This window comes from Ambystoma mexicanum, chromosome 2p (assembly GCF_040938575.1).
Source record: "Ambystoma mexicanum isolate Mex_15411 chromosome 2p, UKY_AmexF1_1, whole genome shotgun sequence".
Taxonomy (NCBI): Eukaryota; Metazoa; Chordata; class Amphibia; order Caudata; family Ambystomatidae; genus Ambystoma; species Ambystoma mexicanum.
Genome location: NC_090923.1, coordinates 1150497619 through 1150521397, shown reverse-complemented (window position 1 = coordinate 1150521397; position 23779 = coordinate 1150497619). Strand labels below are relative to the sequence as shown.

Genomic DNA, 23779 nt, shown 5'->3' with positions numbered 1-23779 from the left:
AAGAAGACCTCATGAAGACCAGCCTTCGTATCCAGGAGGACCTGAAAAAGAACAAGCTACCCCAAAGGAATACGCATGATTAGGACATTTTGTGTTCAGTGTGAAAAGAGAATTCTTTCATTGGACAAGTGAGCAAAAACCAAAATAGACTTCGGATAGCCCACACACATGGGACACACACACATTTACAGGACAATGCTTTTGTGCTTTGAGAGTACTACAGCAGTGAACTGACACACTTTAACAATCCTACAAATGAACTTAAAATTGGGGATGGGGAACAGGCTCTGATCGGAGCTCTCCGGAAAGTCATGGTCTAAACTTTCACATGTATTTTAATGTTCGTGTGCGAGGAGAGCTGCCCTCTGCCCCAGAAACTAAATAGCACATGGAGAAGAAGAAAACCTGTAATGGTGCCAATGTCCCGTTTCCTCGCTCTTCCGCCTAATTTCCGTACACCCTTCACCTCCTCGTGCATATCCAAGTACACCGTGTTTGATGCTTTGCATTCTTACACCGAGTGACCCTCACTTCCCGTTTTGTAAATAGAAAATCTATTTTTGTACAAAACTACATGTTGGAAATTTGCTGTGGTGGTGCAGCGGAAGGATGTTGGGACCTCCTCAGCTGTGAATAAAGAGAAACAAATACAAGGGCAACCAGGGATCAATTAGGGTCAAAGCACGCTCACAGATCTGACCAGGGATAGTTTTGTGAAGAGGATACAGAGTTTAGAATCCATTCAAAGGGGAGCAAAGGGATGATAGTAATGAATAGTTTTCTGTAAGGGTTCACAAGTCGAGGATCAAAACCAACATGGTTAATTTTTTTATAGATGATTAGTACCCTACTGTCATAAATCCGACAGAGAATGCGATCAGATTGGTCAGGATGCGGTCTTTACTAGCCAGTAAAACTTGCTCGTTCCTGCGTTATAAGTGGAACTCGTGTGATGCATGTAATCATTCTTTCATCATCCAGTTGTTTCTCCTTACGCCGCCACCATTTTCCTGCCAGTGAAAAACATTTGCAGTGAGGAAAAGCAGTTTTCCAGTGTGCTGCATCCAAAGGCGCACCACTGTATTCTGGATCATTAAAATTGAAAATGTGGGAGGTGCCTGACGTGAACGTCAATATTGCAGACCAATCGAAAGTATGGTGTGATGCAAACACCATTTGTAGTGTTTTATTATTCCTCCAGCATGGCTGCCATGCTCCCAAGCTCCAAATGAATTGAGTGGTCTAGTGTTCTCGTTCAACTCCGACGCAATCGAGCAGGGAGCCATGGTGGTGCCTCGCTCTTCTTCAGATTCGCTCATGCCTGTAACTTAGGCACTGGGGCATTACCTGACCCGGTAGTGTCCCCCTCTTCTGCTCCCCCAGCTCTGGGTTTATTGCTTAAATGCATCCTGCATTGATTTGCACACTCTTAAAGAATAAAACTTTATCTTACAATGTAGACTATGGGAGTATCTTCTGAGTGGGGGTGTGGTCTTACTAAACAAAATGTTCTTAAGTGCCAATTCACAAGAAATGTCTGAATACTATGACCCTTCTACATCAAATACGGTGAATATTTTAAGCTGTTATTTGCATCCAAGTGCACCTGACTCTGCAGTTATTTGAAAGTTAAAATTAGGTTTTCTGTTTAAAATGCGATTTTGAGATGCTTCTAATATTTGGCATGGTTCAACGCATCTGAGAAACTTTGAGAATGATATGCCTCAAACTGTTAATGTTTTTCGAAAGTTTTGAGATTTACATCCAGAAGCAACACAAGCATGCAGGGGCGTCTGGTAGTTTGCTTTTGCTGTGCTGCGGTAGTCTCAAAAGTTATATCGCATTCATCAATTTATCGAAGATATTTGCTTGCATGAAGTGCAAAACATGTTGTCCTGCTCCACCTGCCGAACTTTGAATATAATTTGGCATCTGATCCACCTGGCAAACCTTTTTTAGTTGTGAGAAAATGCATCCAGCAGTGTTGAGTATCTCGAGTTTGCTTATGTCTTCGGTGATGCTGTCAATTATGCCATTTGCATTGTTCTTTGTGATATTCTGTTTGACAGCAGTAGTGAATGCCAGGTGGAGAGTTACCATTACGCTGTGTTGGGATGGGGGGATGACCTTTGCAGGCCCCCCAGCGCTTTCGGATGAGGCAAGGTCTTGGAAGTGTGCAGTAGGGACTCAGGGAGGGGACAAGAGAGCGAGGGGTGGTAGCAAGAGCCATAGTGGAGCAGAGGCGTAGCCCGGATTCTCTAAAAAGTGGGGCCTACGGTAGTTGGGCCCACCGCAGTGACATCAACAGCTGTAAATGCACACACAGTGCTGCTGAGTGGGGATTTACAGAATTGGGGTTGGGCCTTGCCCGCTCACTACCCTGTCTATGCCTCTGTAGTGCAGGGAGGATGGGGAATGTTTTTGCTCTAGCGAACATGGCGAACCAAACGCCATTGTAGATAGTAGCAGCCATATTGGAATTGAGGCCTCACTTTGCATTGCGGCCAGGGCCACCGGCCCAAGCCACACACACAGGAATAAGTGCATGTATGCGGGAATAGGGTGTAGCTTGGTGAGAAAGGCCAGAACGGCAGAGATTCTTAGACCCTTCATTGTTTCATGTTGCCAACATTTCGTATCCCAGAAGGAATGCGCCCTGCAAGGCCGTGAGGGGGTTGAGAGCTCCCTGTGAAAAGTGATTCCTCGAGAAGGAGGGCACAAGCCTCCGACCTTCCCTGTCCCAGCTCTAAGTAATAGCCCTGAAAAGCCCCTGTCGCAAGACCCCCAGCATTCCAAGGTACCAATCGGTCCCAGACCGACCAACCGTAAAACTGTTAGACTCCCAATCTATTGGTAAAGATCAAAAAGCAGGGACTAGTTGCCTTCACCATACGTCACATGATTTGTGCTGCGAGGTGCTGGCAGGGATAAAACAACATAGCTAAAACAAGAGTGGGGGAGCATTGGATGGGTGCCCACGTGCGCGAGGCAATGGCCTCAAAGTATCCTCTTAGCCCTTGTCTGCAGTACCAGGTGCACATCAGGCTAGAAATAGAGGCTGCATTGTTTTTCTTTGCCTAATAACCAATTAAATGTAGCTTCATGTCTGATGACGCACAAGGAGGAGCCTGCATGGAAGAAGATGGGCAGAAGGCGCTAGGCCCAATGGGCTGGCATCCCCTATGGAGCAGGTAGCCTATGTATAGGGTCACACCAACCAGCCATTTGGATTTGTACATTATGGGCCACATCACGAGTTGGGCTGTAGCCCTTAAATGCGGTGGTAACGGTATTTCCGCCCCATTTAAGGGCTGGCCCTATCACGAGTTGGACGCTAAATCGGCTGTTTTACCTCCAGCTTTTTTCTGGAGGTGAAAATCCCTGTTTTCGGCTGTATTACTGCCGGCTGTATTAGCCCGCAGTATTACCACTGAAAATTCCCCATTGGATCCAATGGACCCAATCAGGAATGGGGATTTACCGTTAAGGCCCAACCCGTGATCCGGTGGTAATACCACCGGACCGGACGGTGCTAGGGCTATTCCAGTCGGCGGTATTACAGCCGGCAATACAGCCCAACTTGTGATGAGGCCCTATGTAATTTATGTCATTAATGACACTGTGTGCACCTTTATAGAGTATTGCACATACTGATTTTGCCAGAACGTTCCGTGGCAGCAGAGTACTTTGCTGGCGCAAATCTATTTTTGTGGAAATTATTTTCCATAGGCTCGTATTTATTCTGGTTGAGGGGTTTCTCCACAGCTGCCACCCCATGACATGTGACTTTCCGTGGTTTGCTTCTTAATCATATATTGAGGTGTATTAGGGACTATATACAATACCTCACGGATATGAATGTTGGTGAGCTGCAACAGGCTGGTTTATGTTCAGAAGATTCCCAGTTTTTGCAGAGAGAACTTTTGCCAGGAGATTAAGCTATTAGCACAGGGTCCGAAATGTCATCACGCGGTGGAGCCCAGTTTAGAACCGCAGCGACCAGTTAGGTCACTGGACCACATTTCCACTCCCAAGTAGTCGCTGGATGACCTATTGGGAAAACATGTCTCCTAACATGCGGGTAGTGCGGTGGCACGGCCAACCCTTTCATGCAGACAAGGCCCTAGGGTGCCCAGACCTAGCCATACCTGTCTTTCTTTGGTACAGTAAGATTGGGCGCAAATCCCGTTATGGGTTTATAAAATGTGACATTCTTGGTTTGCAGGAATGACTGAATGTGATAACATTTGAACAAAACCATATTATTTCAACTTAGTAGGTGGTCCGGTTTGGGTCTCTGGGTGTTCTGGATAATTGGACTCTGTCTCCCAGCAAGCAGTGGTTTGTCCATAAGTAGTCTTTCTTGGTCGAGTTAGGATTTTGGGCTCACTTTCCCAGCAAACATCTCCTAAATGTCTTGACCCCTCTCTCAGATCTGATGTACTTGGCTTAAACCTGCACCAGCTTGCTTCTCTGCCTTTCAGTATTTAACATGGATTTCCATAAACCTCTCTGGACATCCCTAGTGTGTGTCCCCTAACGCCCACTATTCTTCTCTACTCGGCTTCCCCCTCCTACTTGGTGTTCAGGGGTTCTCTGTCGGTTACCTTGACTGTCCAAAAGGTAGGAGGGCCAAGGCGGTCCTTAAGAAGGAGAGAGTTGGTCTCAAGGTTGCTAAACACTGTTGATCTATGCGGAATAAGGCAATGTCCACACAATGCCTATGTAAAAATATGTTCCTTAAAATACATTTGTGCAAAAATATTTACAGGCAAGCAAATCAAATAACATTTCTGAACATGATAAAAGCGCAAAAGGGTCATCTCACAGGGTCATGAAATGAAACTGCGTCTATGAAGCCCAAATGGACTTTAAGGGCCTCATTACGAATCAGGCGTTAAGGGGTTAACGGCGCCGTAAACAGCGCCGACCCTTAACGCCTGATTCCGAGGTCCCTTAGCGCCATGGTGAGTTTAACGCCTGCTTTTTGCAGGCGTTAAAATCCATGGCGCTAAGGGACCATGGTGCTAATTACGCCATGGTGGCGTAATTAGCGCCTTCCCCACTCCCATTATGCCCTATGGCGCAATAATGGGAATGGGGAAGGGTAAAATGGGAAATGGGGATTTACCGCCCCACTCACCTTGGAATGGGGCGGTAAATCCGCCAGCCACCATGGTGTAAACATAGTTTACACCATGGTGGTAAGGGTACGACCCAGGCGGTAACTTACCATCGACCAGTCAAAACCTCAAAACCATGTTATCCTGTTTCTCCAGTGGAAGTCAATGGCCCTATCTATATGGGTAACGGCTCTGCACACAGGGCTCCATGCACAAAGGGATCCTAAAGAGGACCTCTGAGAAAAGTTTCTGCTGCACAGGCTCAGTAAACCCTCTCCAGGACCAGAGACGGAAAAGGTGAGTAGAGACCTCACCAGGCGGAGCTCTCGCAGTTCAGTTGTGGATGGACAGCCTCTGTGCGGGAGGCTTATACCCATGGAAGATTGGAGCACATATTGAAAGGTGAGTAAAGATAGTTGGAGATCCCTAAAAGGTTTGCTCGGAACCACCGGGTTTGCCTCTGGATCAGCAGTAGGAGAGGTTGTGGTTTTCCGCCGGTTGGCCAGGGGTCAGCACTTGAGCCCTGCAGCGTCATAAGAACTGAAACCACAGCATCTGGCGATTTCTTTAGGAGAATGTTTGAAGAATTGAAGTTGGAGGCACATCAATGAGTCTGCAGTAAGGAGTCCTTTGAACAGCACCAGAGATGGGCGGCATTGCCAGCAAGATGGGAACAGTCCGTTGACCAACATCCTTCCCAGCTAAGCTCGGAGGGCACCCCCTGAAACAAGCAGGCAAAGAAATGATCAGTAACTTGACTTTGTTTCAGCTACACAGCCAAGAGCCACATTAGATCACCAGAAGGATGTGGTGCTTGATTCTAGGGGTCAAGCAGCAAAGGCAAACCCTAGGTTTTGCAGAGACACAAACACCTTGAGAATAACCCAGCTGTCCCACCATATCAAGGGAAAGAAGCACTGAGCACTGTTCCGTCTGTTCACCCGAGTGACGGAGCTTGACCATTGATTTGGAGACCAAAGGATGCTGGAGCAGAGCTTCTGTTCCCAGCAGTTGACAAAGTTATTGTAGCAGTGTGTCAGTTTTTATGCCAAGCCAGAGGATAGAGGGTCACTCTAACCAACCATCATACACTCATGGACCATTCAGACATTTGTCAGCCAGCCACTCGGCACTGGCCACCAAACATTTACTTTCGCAAGCATCCTAATGGGCACACCCCTGGGAAATGAGGAGTACAGAGGAATGCCAGACATCCACCCCACCCCCGCCCACCACCTTCAGGCACGCAAACACATACCTTTGTGAGCTCCCGACAGGAGCTTACATCCAGAAATGAATTTATATGGTTATTGCCGGTCCTAACCCAATCACACACATGGGCAACTAAGTACAGTTGCCTGGCTACTTGATTGAACTACACTAGAGATTCTCAGAAGAAAAGGAATTTGAGGACAAATGGTTACAATCCATGCAGACACTATGTTTAACTGCCAGCAACCAGAGCAAATGGCAGCCAGGCAACAGATCAACAGAGAGGTGGAGGTTACTTGGTTGTGGCTCCAAACTTAGTGGGACATAAGTATCCTCAAAGGGCCACTGGACACGAGTTGCCTCCCCAGGGAGAGCTGAAAAATGCTCAGTGTATAACAAAGAAGCACAAGTGGAGAGGACTTTCTCCCTTACAGTGCAGGCTGGGGGTCCACAGTCCCCTCTGATGTGGTTAGTGCCAGAGTAGGCAGGAGTGTGTGCCTCAGTTTACAGTGTCTGGCTCAGTGTGGGAGGGATTTGGGTTCCTGGGTTAAGGCCTTCACCTCATAGGAAGGGGCCGAGGCTTTTTCCACGTTTGGTACAGGGTGGAGATCGCTTGCACAGGACCTGTACAATGTTTGGTGAGGAGTGAAAAGCACAGGGCCCCTTTTGGGTTTGGGTCAGGGGGTAACGGTGCAGTTTCAGTGTTTGGTGCCAGGTTGAAAGGGGTGGTTTTCTCCACAGTTTTTGGTGCTGGGCTGGGAAAGGTGGCGGACATGTGTGCCCTAGAGTGTTGGGTGCCAGGGTGGGGGCACGTGTACCGTACATAGTTTGTTGCCTGGATGAGTTAGTGTAGGTGTGGCAACTTTCAGCATTACTGATTTTCATGAGTGGGAGGCGCTTTGGTAGGGGATGAGTGCCCCTGCCAAGTTTGTAGTTGGTTGGTGGTCAGGAGGCACATCTGTAGTGTTTGGTGTTGGGCAGTAGAATGCAACTACAGTGTTTGGTGGTGCCGGAGAAGATGGGGTGGAGAGCTTCTAAGGTGTTTGGTGGCAGGGGTGCGGGTGCAAGCTGTTAAAATGGAATACGGACATATTTTAGGAGGCCACTCGAGTTAGAGTGAACTCTGAGAGGTTAGCCAAAACCCAATCAAGGTAGCAATGCAGAGCAGCCGTGGCTATTCTCAGCAGAGTGTGAGGGGGGCGTCAGAGACCCTCAATGAGTCCACACAACATGATACACAAAAATTCAACTTATACAGGTAAGTATAAACACAGTTATTTATTCTAGGCCTTCTACACACACTGAAAAATGAAACTGACAGGTGATATTATCTAGCAATACTCAATAATAAAAATATCTACATTCACCATAAGTTCATAAATTGATTGAAAGTCACTTTTTCAGCAAGTAGGCAATTACATTAACTGCAGCAATGATGGAACCCTAAGAGGAATGAGGCCTTGTGTCCAAAAGTCACAGGAACCTCACTGCTTCTCCACAGAATTAGTCTTTTCAGGTAAATTATCGTTTATTTGTGTTTGTGATGGATCAAAATACTCTTCAACAATGTTAATAAGTAAGTAAAAGTTATTTTGCATTTCGGAAGTTACTACGCAGTGTGCACGGCCAAAAGGAAGTGGAATGGAAAGTTAGGAGACAAAGGGACCTGTTCCCAATGTTATCCTATGAGGACAGCGGGAACAGATGCACTGCGTTTACTTACCCACCCCGACCCAGATTTTCCCAGATGACTTCAGAGACCCCCAGAAGATCCTTGGAGGTTTGGTTTCTCGCCATTGGTTTCAGTGAGAGGTACCTAGGAGCTGCGGGTGCAAGGATTTTTCCGGTCGGAATAAGATGCAAGATGGAACCCTTGGTGATTGAAGTTGGATAAATGCTAGACCGACCAATGCGGGCATCTTGAGGACACGTCACAGGACAGGAAAAGGTGGCATGGGTCCTTCCAGTCCCGGTCACAGAAGCTTCTCTAGGACAGAATCCCTTGATGCTGGGATGCTGAAAGTCGGATGGAATGCAACTTGTGGCACTTGCTGGAGATTAACAAAGTTCCGGACTTCAACTCAGAATGGCAACGGTTCTAGCTAGGTAGCCCATGTGCGAGCTGGTTAGTCCACCGGGTGGTCCAGGGACACTTCGGAACGCTCATGACAGCTGGATATGATATGTTATGGCATTTATAACGTGCCTATACACAAGTGTTTCCTCAAGAAGGTGTCGCAACTAGTTGATACCACTAGTCCAAAGGCTAAAGCTTTGCTCAGGATCTTCGAAGATCAGAGAGTCCAACAGGGCTTGACAGGACCAGACACAGGAAGGGATGCCAGGCCTCTTCAGGAGACTTGTTCGGAACGTCAGTCAGCTGTTCTTCTACAAGGGATTCTTGGCTCCAACGCTGATTGGCAGAATGGCTGCAGGAGTCCTCTTATCCAAAATCCAGGCTGGAAGATAGTCCAAGCCCACCAATGGTAAGGATCTGCACCATTCAGCCAGTAGTTGTCTAATCAGGCACAACTTTGAGTTTCACTCATGCCCCACACCTAGACTCACTGGCACCATGGATGTAGAGTGGGGCAGATAGTTCACCCCCCTTCCGGGGCCACAAACACACAAAAGCATCACTCGACCACAGAAGCAGCAGCTTTCTTGGGCAAGTGCATGAATTTATAATGGATTTCCTGACCTGGCAAGGCAGGAAAAAGGCCAAACAGTCAATATGGCCAATGAAAAGACGAAAATCACGTGGCACAGCCATTTTAGGGCACGTTTAGCAGCCATACGCAGTAAATACGAATGTTCACACTAAAAATAATGCAAAAAGTGTAAACAATGTATCTGCTGCCACCAGTTTGTCTTTAGGCACGTATAAAAGTAACCAAAAATCCCACTTGTATAAAGCTAGGGTGATACAAAAGTATCTCTATTGCACTGCATTGTAAGATGCTGTGTGCAATGTTCAAAAAGTCACAGAATGCAATTTCCCCATAACATGTGAGCAAAAGGGGAGTGAAGCGGAAGGCCTTACTTGCCTTCAAAAAGTCATGACCGGATCAAAAACAGAGCAAAGGGAGAGGGGGTCCATAGAAACTATGGAGGGAAAGTTGCAAAAAGAGACATCTTTCGTAACATCCGCATGACACAGCTGAATGGTGTCTAGTTATTTTGGGTGGGCTTGGGTGTCTATGCTGGGCTCGGTGCAGGGTAGGGGAATAGCAAAAGCCTCTACAGTGTTTGGTGCGAGTGGATTTCTCCCTTAATTTAGTAGTTAGAGGACATTGGGTCATGGGTGCCTCTTTGGTAAGCATGTGGGTCCCGGGAGGATAGCTCAGCGGCAGCGTGCGCGTCTTGGAAGCAAGACGACACGAAGCAACAACAGGTTCGATCCCCGGGTCCGCGCTTAAAAATCTCTGGATGTTTAAGCACGTTATAAATACGCAACTAAGACAAAAAAAAACACAATTACGCAACTAAGAAAAAAAAAACAATTCCTGTAACAGCGCCTCGATGCCTGCGGGCTGTGTGAGCGCTTTATAAATGATAAATAAAAAAAGTGGGTCCCTTTGCTGATTTTATTGGGAACAGGGGATTACTTCGCTGGGTTCGGTGTGGGGTGTGGGTGCCTCTAGGGTGCTTGAGGGAGAGGGGAGCCCTTTGCTGGGATTTGTAGAGAGGGCTGCAACACAGGTTGTGGTTGGTGCGCGGTCCCTTATAGTGCTTGCTTAGGGGGCATTGGTGCCACGCCCCTGTTTGTTTCCAGGCGATGGTAGCGTGGAGGCCTCTTCAGTTTTTGGAGGGGGCAGGTGCTGGCCTTATGTCTTTACTTCGCAGATGGATGTTTGGCACCAGTGGATCTGCTGGGTTTGAGCACGGGATGGCATGGAGTGGGGGCAGTGGGTTTGAGGGGACATGCCAGCATATGCCTTGTTTGGCACCTGCGGGCGTGGGTCCTTCACCTCACGATTCTCTGCTACCTTGGCAGCGGATGAAGGCAGTCCCACAAGGCACAGGTAATGGATTGAAACAGTGCCATAGGATGCGCCTACCCTGCTCGCGCGTGTTTGGTTGGTTCAGCAGAGTAATGGGATATATTAGGCTTTCACAATCTTTTTTTTTTTTTTTTTTTTTTTTTTTTGCCGAATGTCAATGATGGTTTTTCCTGTAACCGGAGAAAGTGGGGGAAGACCCACCTTCAACCCACCCGTACACCCCACCACCCCCTTTATATACCTTACCCATACTTACCATCTGTGGTTAAAAAAGCTCAGATGGTTGAAATATGCATCAGCAAGAGTGCACAGGAGACCAGAAAGGCGCATCTATTGTACTTGGGCAGAATCCTTAACTTCAGATATGCGCATGCGTGCCTCCCAGAGGAGCAATGCTAGGCCTTCCCCAGATCATGTTAGCCACAGATGGCATCTCAAATAATATGCAGGCCTGTTTATTAATATAAAAGTTGACTTCAAACATGGCTAGTCTGAAGCTATGACAGTACAATTCCTTACATACCTGTTTGACCTTTCTACTCCAAAAAGTTATCTCCATTGGGAACTCTATTTTCCTGACTACTTAACTCTAGTTCCTGCTGTGGCTGGTCTACGCCTGCTTTGATATCATTCACACTCTCTGTGCTTGGTACTTGTCAGTGGACCATGGCATCACCCATTCTTACTGTGTTCCAGAGCCTGTATTTCTCCATGCTCAAATGATCCCCGACAGCTCGGACCGGGATGATGACAAGTTGTACTTCCTCTTTCGAGAGAAGGCGATGGACGGTGTCAATGGACCTGCTATCCTGTCTCGCATCGGCCGGGTGTGTCTGGTGAGTATAGTATGGCAGTGCTAATGACTTGACTAAGGGTGAGATTGCTTCAGGGGCTTGGGTAAGAGGATTTGTTGTGATCGATCATATGTGGGTGGGGATATTTGAAGGGTTCAGACTACGGATAAGGTGAATGCGGGAAGTCGATTACAAGTGACGTTGGAATGAAGGCTTGGAATTGGAATTAGTCTTTGGGAGGGCTCAGGATTAGGAGTGAGATCTCTGAGGGAGATAGTAAAGGAATGAGGCTGTTGTGGGGACAGAGATTAGGAAAGGATTTGTTGGGACGTCTACTTTCAGGGGTTAGGATAATGTGAGTGCTCATAAATCCTGTTAAGATGAGGGCTCGGATTAGGAGTGACATTGCTCGGAGGGTTCAGGTTGGAAGAGATGTTGGTGGGAAGGCTCAGATTTGCAATGAGTCATTGTGAAAGCTCCAACAAGAAGGCAGGTCTTTGTGATCGCTCAAGTGAGGAGTAAAGTAGTGTGAGAGCTCAGGTTATAATTGATAAGACTGGGAATAGATTTGGTCCAAGAGATAAGATTGGGCTATCAATTGGCGCAAAGCATCTCTTATAGAGTTGTGCTGGGTCTTGTATGTAGTTTAAGTAAATAGGTGAACGTTTTCACATTTGGGGGGGTGGACTGAGGAACGGCTGTGTGTACACAAATCTTTAAATGAGGGATTGTGAGTGAGGCTGTAGGAACGTTTCGATCACTTCTTTTCTATTAAGTCACATTAACATAAAGACACCTCTGTCCCACAGAACGACAATGGCGGACTTCGAACTTTGATCAACAAATGGACCACCTTCCTAAAGGCACGGCTTGTTTGCTCCGTCATTGGCGAGGATGGCGTTGAGACCTTCTTCGATGACTTGCGTGAGTGGGGGGCCCTAATTCCAGAGGGGTGTTGCTTAAATGGAAAATGATAACCTATTATTCCTGACACATGGGAGGTCTGAGGTTGAAGTGAAGGAAGGTCTGTGGTTGTGCACTGTGTGATTCATGACCAGAAATGGGAGGCAAGGAATTAATGTAAAGATGGCCACGCCTCCTGATAAAAGGGGGGCGTAATATCTATATTGGCAGCGGCCTGTCATTAAGTCTGTGATTCCACAGAAAAACTTTGCTGAAATGTCTGGGGCTTCCTGTACATGTCAACAAGTAAACTGTAAAGTCTGGGAAAGATGTGTAAAGTAGCATGCACGGCGACTGATTGATATATCTGTAGATCATTGACGAAACTTGGGGGACAAAAGGTGAAGCTTTCTTTATAAAAAAAAGGGGAAAACGTTTCTCAAAGGGACGTTATGGTTGCTTGTTATTTCTGAAGACACCCTACCTGTCTCCCAACCCTTGTGGGGCAGCCATGAGCCATGACTCTGGCGTGTGTTGCTCATGGTCTCTGTTGGTGGCGCGTTCTCTGCGGCATCGAGCTATTCAGGCATACAGTTATTGGTTATTTTTCCCTTTCTTTTGTGTTTGTCCACACGATTATTTAAAAGGACCCTAACCAGTGTGGGGTCCTACTCTCGTTCTTTGTGTCTTTGTGCTGCTTGTGTGCCGTTTGCCGTGTTAGTAATAGCGGGTGACTTTTGCAGGCACACGAGCGGGCCATGGATGGCGGTGGCTGAGGTATGGTTGCTTTAGAATTATTGGCCTTTTAATAAACATTTATTTTAGTTTTGCGCTACAACATCACATCAATGTAAGCCTGTTTCTACACGGAATAATTATTGTTATATTTATTGAACATGGACCCAGCTTCGAGAAGCAACGGAGCACTTTACAGAGGTATACAACAGTACAGATGCATAACAGAGTGCTTTTCAGAGGTAACCGATCTACAGCAGGGGGTAGGATTCAGAGGGGCACAGAGGAGGGGTACAGCTCTGCGGGGAGGAGAGGGGTAGGAGACGTTTAACGAGACAGGTGGCGCAATGCAATGGCATAGGTGTTGATTCAAGGACTCATCAAAGATTAAACACTGCTAGTGACCCTTGAGGAACCCTACGTCACGTAGGGCCAGGCTACACCATGCATTCTATTTTCTCTGAGAGCGACCTTGCAGACTCTGGGGCTTTATTGGTTCATGGCAGCCTTTGCTTAATGTCCAGTTCAGTGAGGTGCAGCTCAGCTGGGGGTGCACCAAACGGAAACCTCCTTTTGAAATCCAGTGGGGAGGATGGAGGAGGGGAGAGAGAGAGAGAGAGAGAGAAGGAGAAGGAGAGGGGGAGGGGGTTGAGGGGGGGAGAGGAGGGAGTGAGGGGGGAGAGGAGGGAGTGAGGGGGGAGAGGAGAGAGCGAGAGAGAGGCAGAGAGAGCGAGACTGTATGATACAGATGTGACCATACGTAGCCTTGTTGCTGCCAGTCTCCCAGCAGAGGTATCTGCTACCAACATGGTCGTGGATCAGAGGGTGCCTAGGGTCTCCTGGTGGAATTGGGTGCAGCTGGTGGTAGTTGGCCTCTTCAGAAGGTGGGTCTCAAAGCCACAACCCAGCTCGGATCCGCGATGAAGAAGACACCAGGACGTATGACTCCCGAGGTGAAGAACATGGCAGAGTGACAGAAGCACTATGTAGGAACCAACAAGGGTCACCGGTCAGCCCTGAGGAGCAGGAAGGTCCGAAAGCAAGGAAACCGTCCCTTCCACTACATGAGCAACATATCCCATTACGCCGTACCTCATGGTCCACGCAGAGGCCACAAAAAAACAGCCTGGGAAGGACTTCAAAAATGGTTCAGCGCTACAATGGCACACGCACGGGTGCATCCGCAGCTAATGCAGTAAAAGAGCCACCAATATGATGCAGCCAAAAGGAAAGTGCAGCTGCCACCAACCTACTCCCCAACACACGTACATGGTGATAGAACCACCCTGGACCAAAATGGGGTATTTAAAGAACACCCCTGCCGTGTGAGCCATTTGGGCCACCAAGGGCAGCACATCCGAAAAAGGGGTACATTTAGTAGGAGTCCATGTAGTTTCCAAAATAATTGGGGGAAAACCATGGAAGCCAGAGAAAGGTTTGGGGGATGGAGGGGCTCAGAAAATTGAGCAACAAGAGCACCAAAAATGGAGTGCGGTTTTACAGGGCAAGAAGGATGTGCTCCTTGTAGCGTAGGGACTTAATTGAGTCTGGCGGGTGTGAGGTTCCGCATGGTGGGCCGTAGACTGAGAATGCTGGTTTCCAAATTCCTATGTTCTTTGAACTTCTGCCGCTCTAAGTCTGGCCATCTCTTGACCTCTGGTGACACACTCACCGCCAGAGATGGTGACAGTCTTCCGAGTAGGTGGAAGGGTGCCCGCTGACAGATTTGTACCTGATGCAGCTGACTACAAAGGTAATGTGCTCTGTTATGGCTGTAGCCAGTGAGGTTCAAAGAATGTGGGCAATAATTGGTTGTATTAGCTGAGATCTTTCATGCAGGTACCGATGTGGAGGACACCTTTCAAAGGTGCACCTTCTAATCGGTCTCCCTTTTTCTCTTTTCTAATTATACTGCTCCTTTCTCTATTATAATTGTGCTCCCCTTTCTCTCTGCAGGTGATGTCTTTGTTCAGCCCACCCAGGATGACAAGAGTCCGCTGCTGTACGGTGTCTTCTCTACTCTGGGGTGAGCCCTGAAAGTCAGTCTTCGTATTACTGTCCCTCTAATACAGAAACCCTATTATTGCGATCCCACTAATGGCGGTACCCCAGACTGTTGCCACACACTGAAACACCAGTTGCTCCTGTTTGACTAATAATAAATATATATATTATATATTTTTTTTATTTAATGTGCCGTGGTTTACAGGAAACCTTAAACACGGTTCAATACAGTACATAAAAGACCAGGAGACAAAAAAAGGAGAAAAATGATTCCATATTAAAAGAAAAAAAGAAGAAAAATAAAAATGTACAATTTTAACAGATACACATTATTCCCCTTAAAAAACAAACGAGAGCAATAGTCCAAGATATATACTCGCCCCACATAAGCCGTGACCAAAGCAGCTCCTTACAATAGTCCGAAGAAAAACAATCCCATTCCTTATGAAAGGAGGTCGCTCAGAGTGTGGCAGTCGAGAATCCATTGTCTTAAATTTTCCGTAGTAGAGTTACCCCTAAAAAAGCGACATGTCCTAGTGGAAACTCTCCCAGTGGGTACAGTGGTCCAATGATTAGTCCTTTCCTTGGTATGCATTTGGTTCAGCCTAAATCTCAAATACACATGACGTGCCTTCTCACACGGCAAACACTTAAGATAAGTAGGTAGTTGACCCCTCCTAAGAGGAAACTTGACATATTCCAGATATGTGGAGTAAGTTGTTAAAGCTTCCAGCGTCATTCTCCAATCATCTCTAAACAATTTTAATTTGACCAGATCAGGATTGTCCGACAGTTCCCTTTCAGTAGATCCAATTCACTCCAGCAGATTGCACATACTTCCCCTATGGGTCTAGGTGGGGTGAGGTTCTATGGTGGGGTTGGCTATGGGTGCTGATTCTGTCTTCATGGGGTCTTGCTTGTGTCCTATTCGATCTAGCGTCGTCTTTGTTATGTGGGGGGTTTCCCTTGGTTGATTCTAGGTGTTTTGGTCAATGTAATCCTAAAATCTGTGCTCCTGTTCTTTGTGTTTCCTGTTTGATTGTTTTTGTTTTTTGGTTTGAATTTGCAGTGCTGAAGAGCCAAGTTTTTAGTAGTTTTCTGAATTGTAGGTGGTCTTTGGTGTTTCCTATGTCTTTCGGGATGTTGTTCCAGGTTTTTGCAGCCAGGTGGGAGAAGGAGGAGCTTTCTAGTTTTTTCTTGACGTACGGTTTTGGTTACAGGCGTATTTCATTGCTTGATATGAGAGGTCTCGTTGGCTTTTAGATTGCTATTTTCTTTTGTAGAAATTCTGCTCCCTGTCTGCTGATTGCCCTGTGTGTTATGCACATTGTTTTGAAGGTGATGCAATGTTTGATTGGGAGTCAGTGTAGTATTTTTAGGGCTGGTGCGACATGGTCTCTTCTGGATAGTTTGAGGAGACGCCTGGCTGCTGCATTTGGATGCATTGTAGTTTCTTCAGGAGGTATTCTGGCATCCTGAGGTAGAGGCTGTTTGCGTAGTCGACTCTTGACATGATAAGGGCGACGATTGTGAGTGTTTTGTGAGTGAAGGAGAGGAAAGCTTGTATTCTTTTAGTTGTGTGAAGGAGGAAGACACATTTCTTGATTATTGCATTTCTTTGTGGTTCTAAGGTTAGGGTGTTGTCCATCAGGACTCCCACATTTTTTACTACCTTAGAAGGCGTTGGCACAGTTCCCATATCTGTCAGCCACGGAATGTGAGAGTTATCCATAATCTTGTGCAAATTAGTATAGAGAGAATTGGGCGGGGGATTCGGAAACTTAATATATCTCTTTAACTGCCTCTAATGTAATCTAGCCTGTAGGGAAGTCAAGTTCAATTTGTGGCGAACTATCACGTTTGGGACTGAACTTGAAAGCCCTAGCACCTTTTTCCAGAGTAGGCCCTGTATCGAGTACAGAGAAGGGCCCAGGTTTCCCAATGCCATGTCTAACCCGTATAGCAGCACTGGCTCAATTTTACCCAAGTAATATGTCAACACAGAGAATCTGCAGTTTGTTAAAAATGCGCTTCAAGTGAGACAATAGTGGAGTCATCTTGCCTAGAAATGCCATTCTCTGCATATGAATACATGATGTATTGGATACATTGTAGCCCAAATAGCGAATGGATGCCACCCACTCCAGAGATTCAGCCCCCAGTGTCCATTTCATAACATTAGGTTTAGCTCCCTCGAAAAGACCACCACCTTAGATGTGGCCCCATTTGCCACCAAATTGTTACAGAGGCGTAAGCCTGAAAAATATTACGTGTCCATTGGAGGCCTCGTGGAATCTGATAAATATCATCCGCGAAGGCCAGCCAATGGATTCTCAGGTGTTCCAACCCTACAACTACTCAATATCACAAAGATATAAATTAAAGAGCGTAGGGACCAAAGTACACCCCTGGCTGAGGCTCAGCTGTACAGAAATAGACCTGGAAACAGCCCCTTCCCTGTTAGGGTTAATACGGTTCGATGAGGTTTCATGCAGCGCAGCAATTAACTGTACCAATTTCCTAGGAACATTGAGCCTCAAGAGCTTGCCCCATAACCGCTGGCACACCACACAATCGAATGCAGAGGACAAATCCAGGGAGGCCATATGGATATTTCCCCGCTGGACGGCCTTTGTACTAAGTAGCAGATGTTAAATTAAATTAAGGTTGCATTGAGCAGTGTACCCATAGATTGCATAAATCCCACCTGAAATCAAGAGAGAGTGTTATTTGTACTAAGAAAGCTATTCAAGTCTCTGAGAAACAAGATGGAGAAAACCTTACTAGAGGAATCCCATCCAGGCAATAGACCTATAATTGCCCGGGTCATTACAATTCCCTTCTTTATAAATGGGATTAATAATAGATTGTCTCCAGGAATCTGGAACTATATGACAAGCATATATAGCATCAAAATATGGATTTAAAAAATATACCCACGCAACCGGGTCCTTCTTCAACATAAACGGTCTGGAATGGCAGCAGACTTGACTCATTGTACTTCACAGAGAATTCCAAGGAGAATAGTACGTGGATTGTCTCCTGCGGAGCGAGCAAGACCTCAAATTGATAAAATTGGCCTTGCCCTACATGCCGTGACCCTGCCTTCTTTGACGAGCGGTCACTCGGGCCAAGCCCTGTGTGACTATCTTTGGTGCCGACCTGAAACCAAAGGGGATGCTTCTGAATTCATTATTTTGGGCCTCATTAAGAGTTTGACGGCACATAGAAAAATGGCAGTCATGCAATTACCGCCACCGTTCAGCCAGTTTCCTGCACTGCCAAATTAGGAGGTTGGAGGATTGTGGGAGGATTCACCTCAAACAAAAAAATACGTTTATGGGAGGGATTAAGCGAAACCGCTGAGCTAATTCACAGCCACTGTTGATGGGTGTCTAAGCACGCACGCCCACCGCCCGACCAGAGTGCTGACGGGTGGGAGGAAACTCTCTGTGCTTGTAAGCGGTCCCTGGATGAACCTCTGTGCTTTTTTTCATGCCATGTTAACTTTGAGCTGGGCCTGTAATATTGGTATTTTTGGCCTCTCTGGTACGATTGAAACCTGAATGATGAGCAGGACAAAGAACCCCCCCTCCCCCTGCATTCCTCCCCTTTGCTGTGTTTCAGTTTTTACCTTCAACTCCTGGAAAGGAGGGAATGGCAGGATCTGTGTGATTGTGGCAATCACAGCAAGCGGGTTGTATCCGACTCAGCCTTGTGGACTGGAGGGCCTTGCCATCTTCCCTGAGAGCTCCGCCCCATCCAACTCTCACAATCTTGGATTGGATGTCTGATCTAAAAACGTCACATGCGCGCAGAGGCGTTGCTGGGGGGGGCAAAGGGGCTATAGCCCCGGCTCTTTTGGTTGTAGCCCCAGATAGAATCTCAGGGGCTACAACCAAAAGGCTATAGCTAGCCCGAGTCCCGCCAGTCCCAACATTAGCTTAGCCCCTGATCTTTTCCAGACCTAACACCCCATGCGCGCCATCCCTGCCGAGACTAGATGCCATTTCACGCCAGTTACAAGCCAATTTCAGCCATGTCAACTGAAGAGCAGATGGCACAGCCAAAGGCCACTTCGCCTTTTCTTGGACTCACCATCACTTCCTCCTCATCTGGGAAATCGTACAATGGAGGCCCCATTGTATACCACTTTAAGTGGCCATGGCCACTGGGAAGAGTCGGTGAATTGGTAGCTTTCATCTTATTTGTTCTTTTGGAAAGTTTGCGTATTTCCTGAAAACGTCCACTTTCTTTCCCTGCTTATCCAGTGGCAGAGAGCATAAGGCGCTGGATACGGTGTTGGTGGCTCCTCCCCTCCAGCTTCTGCTAAGGACACAGAAACAGGACTGAGCTGGGCTCCTTGGCCATATTGGATTTGGAGCCTGTGGATGGTGGTTCCTTTGCACTCTTCACCTTGTCAGGAGTGTTGGGAGAGATGTTTCTTATTCCAGCTTGCCCATAGTGTGTAATGGGTCCCTGGCAAAGCCGCTGATCATTGTGGTGAGGGGGATCTGTCAGCCTCGCTCACCAACTCTGCTTATTTCGTTCTGGGGACACTGGTTAGTCCAGAAGGTCGCCATGCTGCGATCCCTGTCCCCCGCTGATTTCTACCGCTCTAAGGGTAGTAGTGCAGCGATTCACTGTTGCCCATTTTCTTCTTACCTTACTTGCTATTTACAGTGCTAAGGCATGCCGGTAGCATCGGTACTCGGCATTACATTATTTGATGGAATCCTGGGCACCATAACTATTTTTACCGCATGGTAGCCATTTGTCCACTTTTGTTCAAAACAGGTAACCATGTTTGTCCCGTCTTTTCAGCTCCTTGGTTTTATGGCTCGGCTTCCTCCCAGCCAGTGATAGGAAGTGGCCACATCTCTGTGACCAGAGGTCGAAGTGGGCGGGAGCGGTGCTCCTATACTCTTTAAGTTTCACTGTTCCTATACTTTTATTTTAAAAAGAAACCATTCTGGAATAATTTAGTTTTAAAATAAAAGTGTAGGAAGAAGTTGAAGCTTGCATTTCAGTGCACTGCACTGCACATTCCCATACATAGTAGGTGTGTTTGTTTGGGGTTTTGGGTTGTGTGGGGAGGGAGCACAGCAATGGGGTTTGTGGGGAGCGGGGCAAACTATCAGGGAACATAGTTCCACTACTTCTTTTCGTACACTTCGACCACTGTCCGTGACACTTTCTACCTTGGGTTTGCAGGTTCTGTTTACCACCTGTTCCACTCCTACCCCTCCAATCAGACCTTCTGGAGTCTGGCCAGTACACCTCTGTGCTCCCTCTTCAACACGAGCTTCCCCAAGACTCAGTCCTTCGTCACCTTCTCTTTTCTACTTATACTAGTCCTTTTGCGGCAATTAACAAACTCTCAAATAATTATTAAGCTCATGACTTGCCTTAAGACCTTGGTTGGGGTCACCAAAACTGCTTCTCCCTGCTACAGGACCGGTGTCGTCCTCGCTGGTCATGTCCGTCGTGTGTGCTGATGCAGAGGTCCATCGCCAGTGGTGAGTCTGAGGTCCAGCCTGGTGGCATTCTGAACTGCGAGTTGGCAAACAGAGCACGGAACTCCACAGACCCAGTGGTCAAACGAAGCCACCTCTGCACACTCAGCCCCTGGTCCACCAACGCTGCAACACTGACGGCGGTTATTCCCAAGAGCCCACACTTCCCTAGAGTTGCTGGTTTTCTTGGTCAGGGTTTGAGGGCCAGGGCTGAATCCATTTTGTGTTGCCTCCCCGGGCTCTATTGAATCCAGTACGGTGTAATCACCTCCTTTCATCCACCTTTGTTTTGCCTTTGGGGATGGAATCTGGATCTACGCATCTAATCTGAGGTCCCCCTGCTCTTTCTTTTATGGAAACCCTGCAAGTACCATCTCATGAAATGTCCCCAGAGCCGCGCCTGAGCCAGTTAAACCCTGTGGGAGTCATTTTAATAAACTTTATCACTCCCTCAAAGTAGCCCAACGTGGTTACTTCCATGAGAATATTGATGAGCAAGTGTCCCTATGATAGGATTGGACTTCTTAAGATAGTTTAGCTTTGTGTAGTTGCATTTTCCAAAAAAAGAAGGTTTGTGTTCTAGCAAAACCTGTCTTCTCCACTTGAGAATATGTAAGGTTATTGTAGGAATGACTATTTAGACCAAAACGTTCTGAAGTGTGATTGGTATCCTAATTGGACACCAATGTTGTCTTCTGTGTATAAAGAATTGTTTTTAATTAGCCTGTACATTTCTGATCTTAATATTGCATTTTCTTATAACTGTGACCGGGCCAGGGAGCTGTCCCTGTCAAGTGGGGGTAGGGACCTCTCTCAGCCTGCGGTGGAGCCAGTTCTACCCCAGTGGCGGGGTGTGGGAGTTGAGAGGGCCCCAGTCCTCATCTCTTCCCCATTAACCTGGTGGTATGGCAGCAGTACTACAGTATGGCCTCTTGCCTGCATAGCCCCATTCTGGCCAGTGTATTTCTCTTTGTCTTGTCGGATCTACAGTATCAACAGTAGTAATGGGAAAGTCAGCGAGTACCCACAGAGAGAGAGCAAGCCAAGCAAACATGAGGCAGAACAAACCACCCGCGGAGCAGCCTGATAAAAGAGCAAGTTGCTACGTGAGCTGGCCCAACTGCAGCAACACAGCAAGTCCACTCCAGTGCACGCCAGCCAAATCCACCCACCCTGAGAAAGTGACCCACTCAGTGGAAGTTGGGGTGCACTGAGCCCTGCAAGATTCACAAGATCAAAGACATTAAGCTCACCTGCAGGTGAGGCCCCCGACTGGAGCCCTCACCAAGCCTTCATGCGTAATCGGCTGGGAGACCTGCACACGATCGGGGACATTAACAGATGAGGCCGCCATTGATTGGTCCTGCAGATGGAGAAAGGGCGGAACTTTAGACCCCTTTTGAATGTTTGCATGATTTTAACACTTTCCTGGGACAGAAGCCAGTCAGCGGTTGGCCCAGCAATCAGCAGAGTGAGAGCCAATGCAGGGGGAAGGTGAAAGGATAAAAGGGAGAGCAGAAAGGTGTGGGTTCTTCAGGTCAGGTAAAAGGAGGATTATTTGCGTGGAGAGGGGATTATTTGCGTGGAGAGGGGAGTAGTTGCGTGCAGAGGGGAGTAGTTGCGTGGGGAGGGAGAGGGGAGTAGTTGCATGCGGAGGGAGAGGGGAGTAGTTGTGTGGAAAGGGAGAGGGGAGTAGTTGCGTGGGGAGGGGAGTAGTTGCGTGGGGAGGGAGAGGGGAGTAGTTGCATGCGGAGGGAGAGGGGAGTAGTTGTGTGGAGAGGGAGAGGGGAGTAGTTGCATGCGGAGGGAGAGGGGAGTAGTTGTGTGGGGAGGGTAGTAGTTGCGTGCAGAGGGAGATGGGAGTAGTGGCATGCCAAGGGAGTGCGGAGGAGTTGCGTGGAGAGGGTGAGGGGGGGGGGAGTTGCAGTGTGGACTGGGAGGGAGCAGCAGTGTGGAAAGGGGACGAGTACTAAGGAGTCGGGGAAAAGATCAGTAAATAACCGCAGAGGGTGTAAGTATTTACTAGAAAGAGGAACATCAGAGGTACCGAAGAGGAATGGTCCATGAGCGAGGTGAGACAGTGGGTGGAATAGGAGGGAGGAGAGTGGGAGGAGGTAGGGGAGAGTGACAGCTAGAGTGTCTGACCAGCACACAATCCATAAACTGTATCTTGGGGACTTTAGAGCAGGGACCACCTACCTTGTTTGCTAATGCTCCTTTAGGCCATCCCCTGTAGATAAGACAGATTTTTAGATGGGAGTTACTGAACACTAGTGACCATCCCAGTTTGAGGACACTGGGGTTAGGGAGGGAACGCCTGCCTTCGAGATGATAGAGCTGGACAGCCCTGAGAGAGCCCCTCAACTACAAAAAAAATATAAACCCTCGAACTGTCTTCACGAGTTGGTGTATTATTAAGGCCATCTGGGACATAATAAATAGGTGTATTTTTGGACTTAACTGTGGACAATCTATTGCTTGACAGCCATTGGGTGTGTTTGGGTAATCTGTACTTTACACCAGTTTCCTCCCCGCCTAAGCCTTACTGCTCAGTCACATTACCAGTGACAGTTTCGTTAAACCTGGTAGGAACCCCTGCAGGTCCACTAGAGTTGGTCTCCAAGAACCCTATCCAAACAGTGGTTCTGAGAATCCCTCCCAACAAGGTGGAAAGAAAACAGTTTCTATAGCGTGCAGCCCATCCCCCATATATATTCCAGGAAGGGACCTGTCATTACTCTTGTGAGAATGTTCCCTTCTCCGGTCAATAAAACTTGTCTTTCTTTTCTTTGCACACAGTCTTAGCTGCTTTTGCCATTGTCACATGGAAGGCACCTATATTTCTGGGGTATGGGAGGGTAATTCGCTTTGTGTCCTACTCGGGCATCTTCAGGGGATCTATGTGATCACTGCACCGCCGACAAAGACAATGTTCACTTCAGAAATGGTGATGTGCAGTGATTCAACAGATCACTTTTTCCCCATGCCCATACCTCTTCCCCTTTCAGTCCCTACTTACCTTTCGCCCTGCGCACTCCCCTCTATCCCTGCGACGTCAATTCCCTTCCACTAACATGGTGCGGAACTGGCGTTGCAGGGTCCTTTTTTAAATGTTTTTGTTTTACTTTATTGTCCCTCGCTATCCATGTAATGGAAGCGGGGGACACCCCCACAACCCACAACCCATTACACTGAACAAGGGGAGCCTGGGACACCCCCGCCACTCCAGCTCCCCTTGTTCGGTGCAATGGGATTTGCAATTATGGTTTCAGCCGAATGCTCAGTAAACGCCAATTGGGCATTAGTTATCCACATTTTTGGCTGATACCTGCTCAGGCACTAAAGATTCTTCCTGTTTACCCACATGAGATTCATAGGTCAATGAGTCGTCCATAGGATCTTCTTGTTGTTCCTCAATGATGGATTCACTTACATCTAGTAGGAAAGTAGGGCACTCCTCGTGCTTTCGATGGGTTTACCCCCTATGA

The 23779-nt window shown here is 47.5% G+C and overlaps 1 protein-coding gene across 3 annotated transcripts in view; it reads left to right on the top strand.

The window, feature by feature from the left end:
• LOC138567247 (semaphorin-3F-like) overlaps nt 1-23779 on the top strand; it is a 548170-nt gene that overhangs the window by 445849 nt on the left and 78542 nt on the right. For all 3 annotated transcript variants that reach the window (XM_069645257.1, XM_069645255.1, XM_069645256.1), the window contains exons 8-10: nt 11036-11175; nt 11943-12057; nt 14728-14797. In XM_069645257.1, the coding sequence (XP_069501358.1) occupies nt 11036-11175; nt 11943-12057; nt 14728-14797 (325 nt within the window). The remainder of the gene's footprint in view (nt 1-11035; nt 11176-11942; nt 12058-14727; nt 14798-23779) is intronic.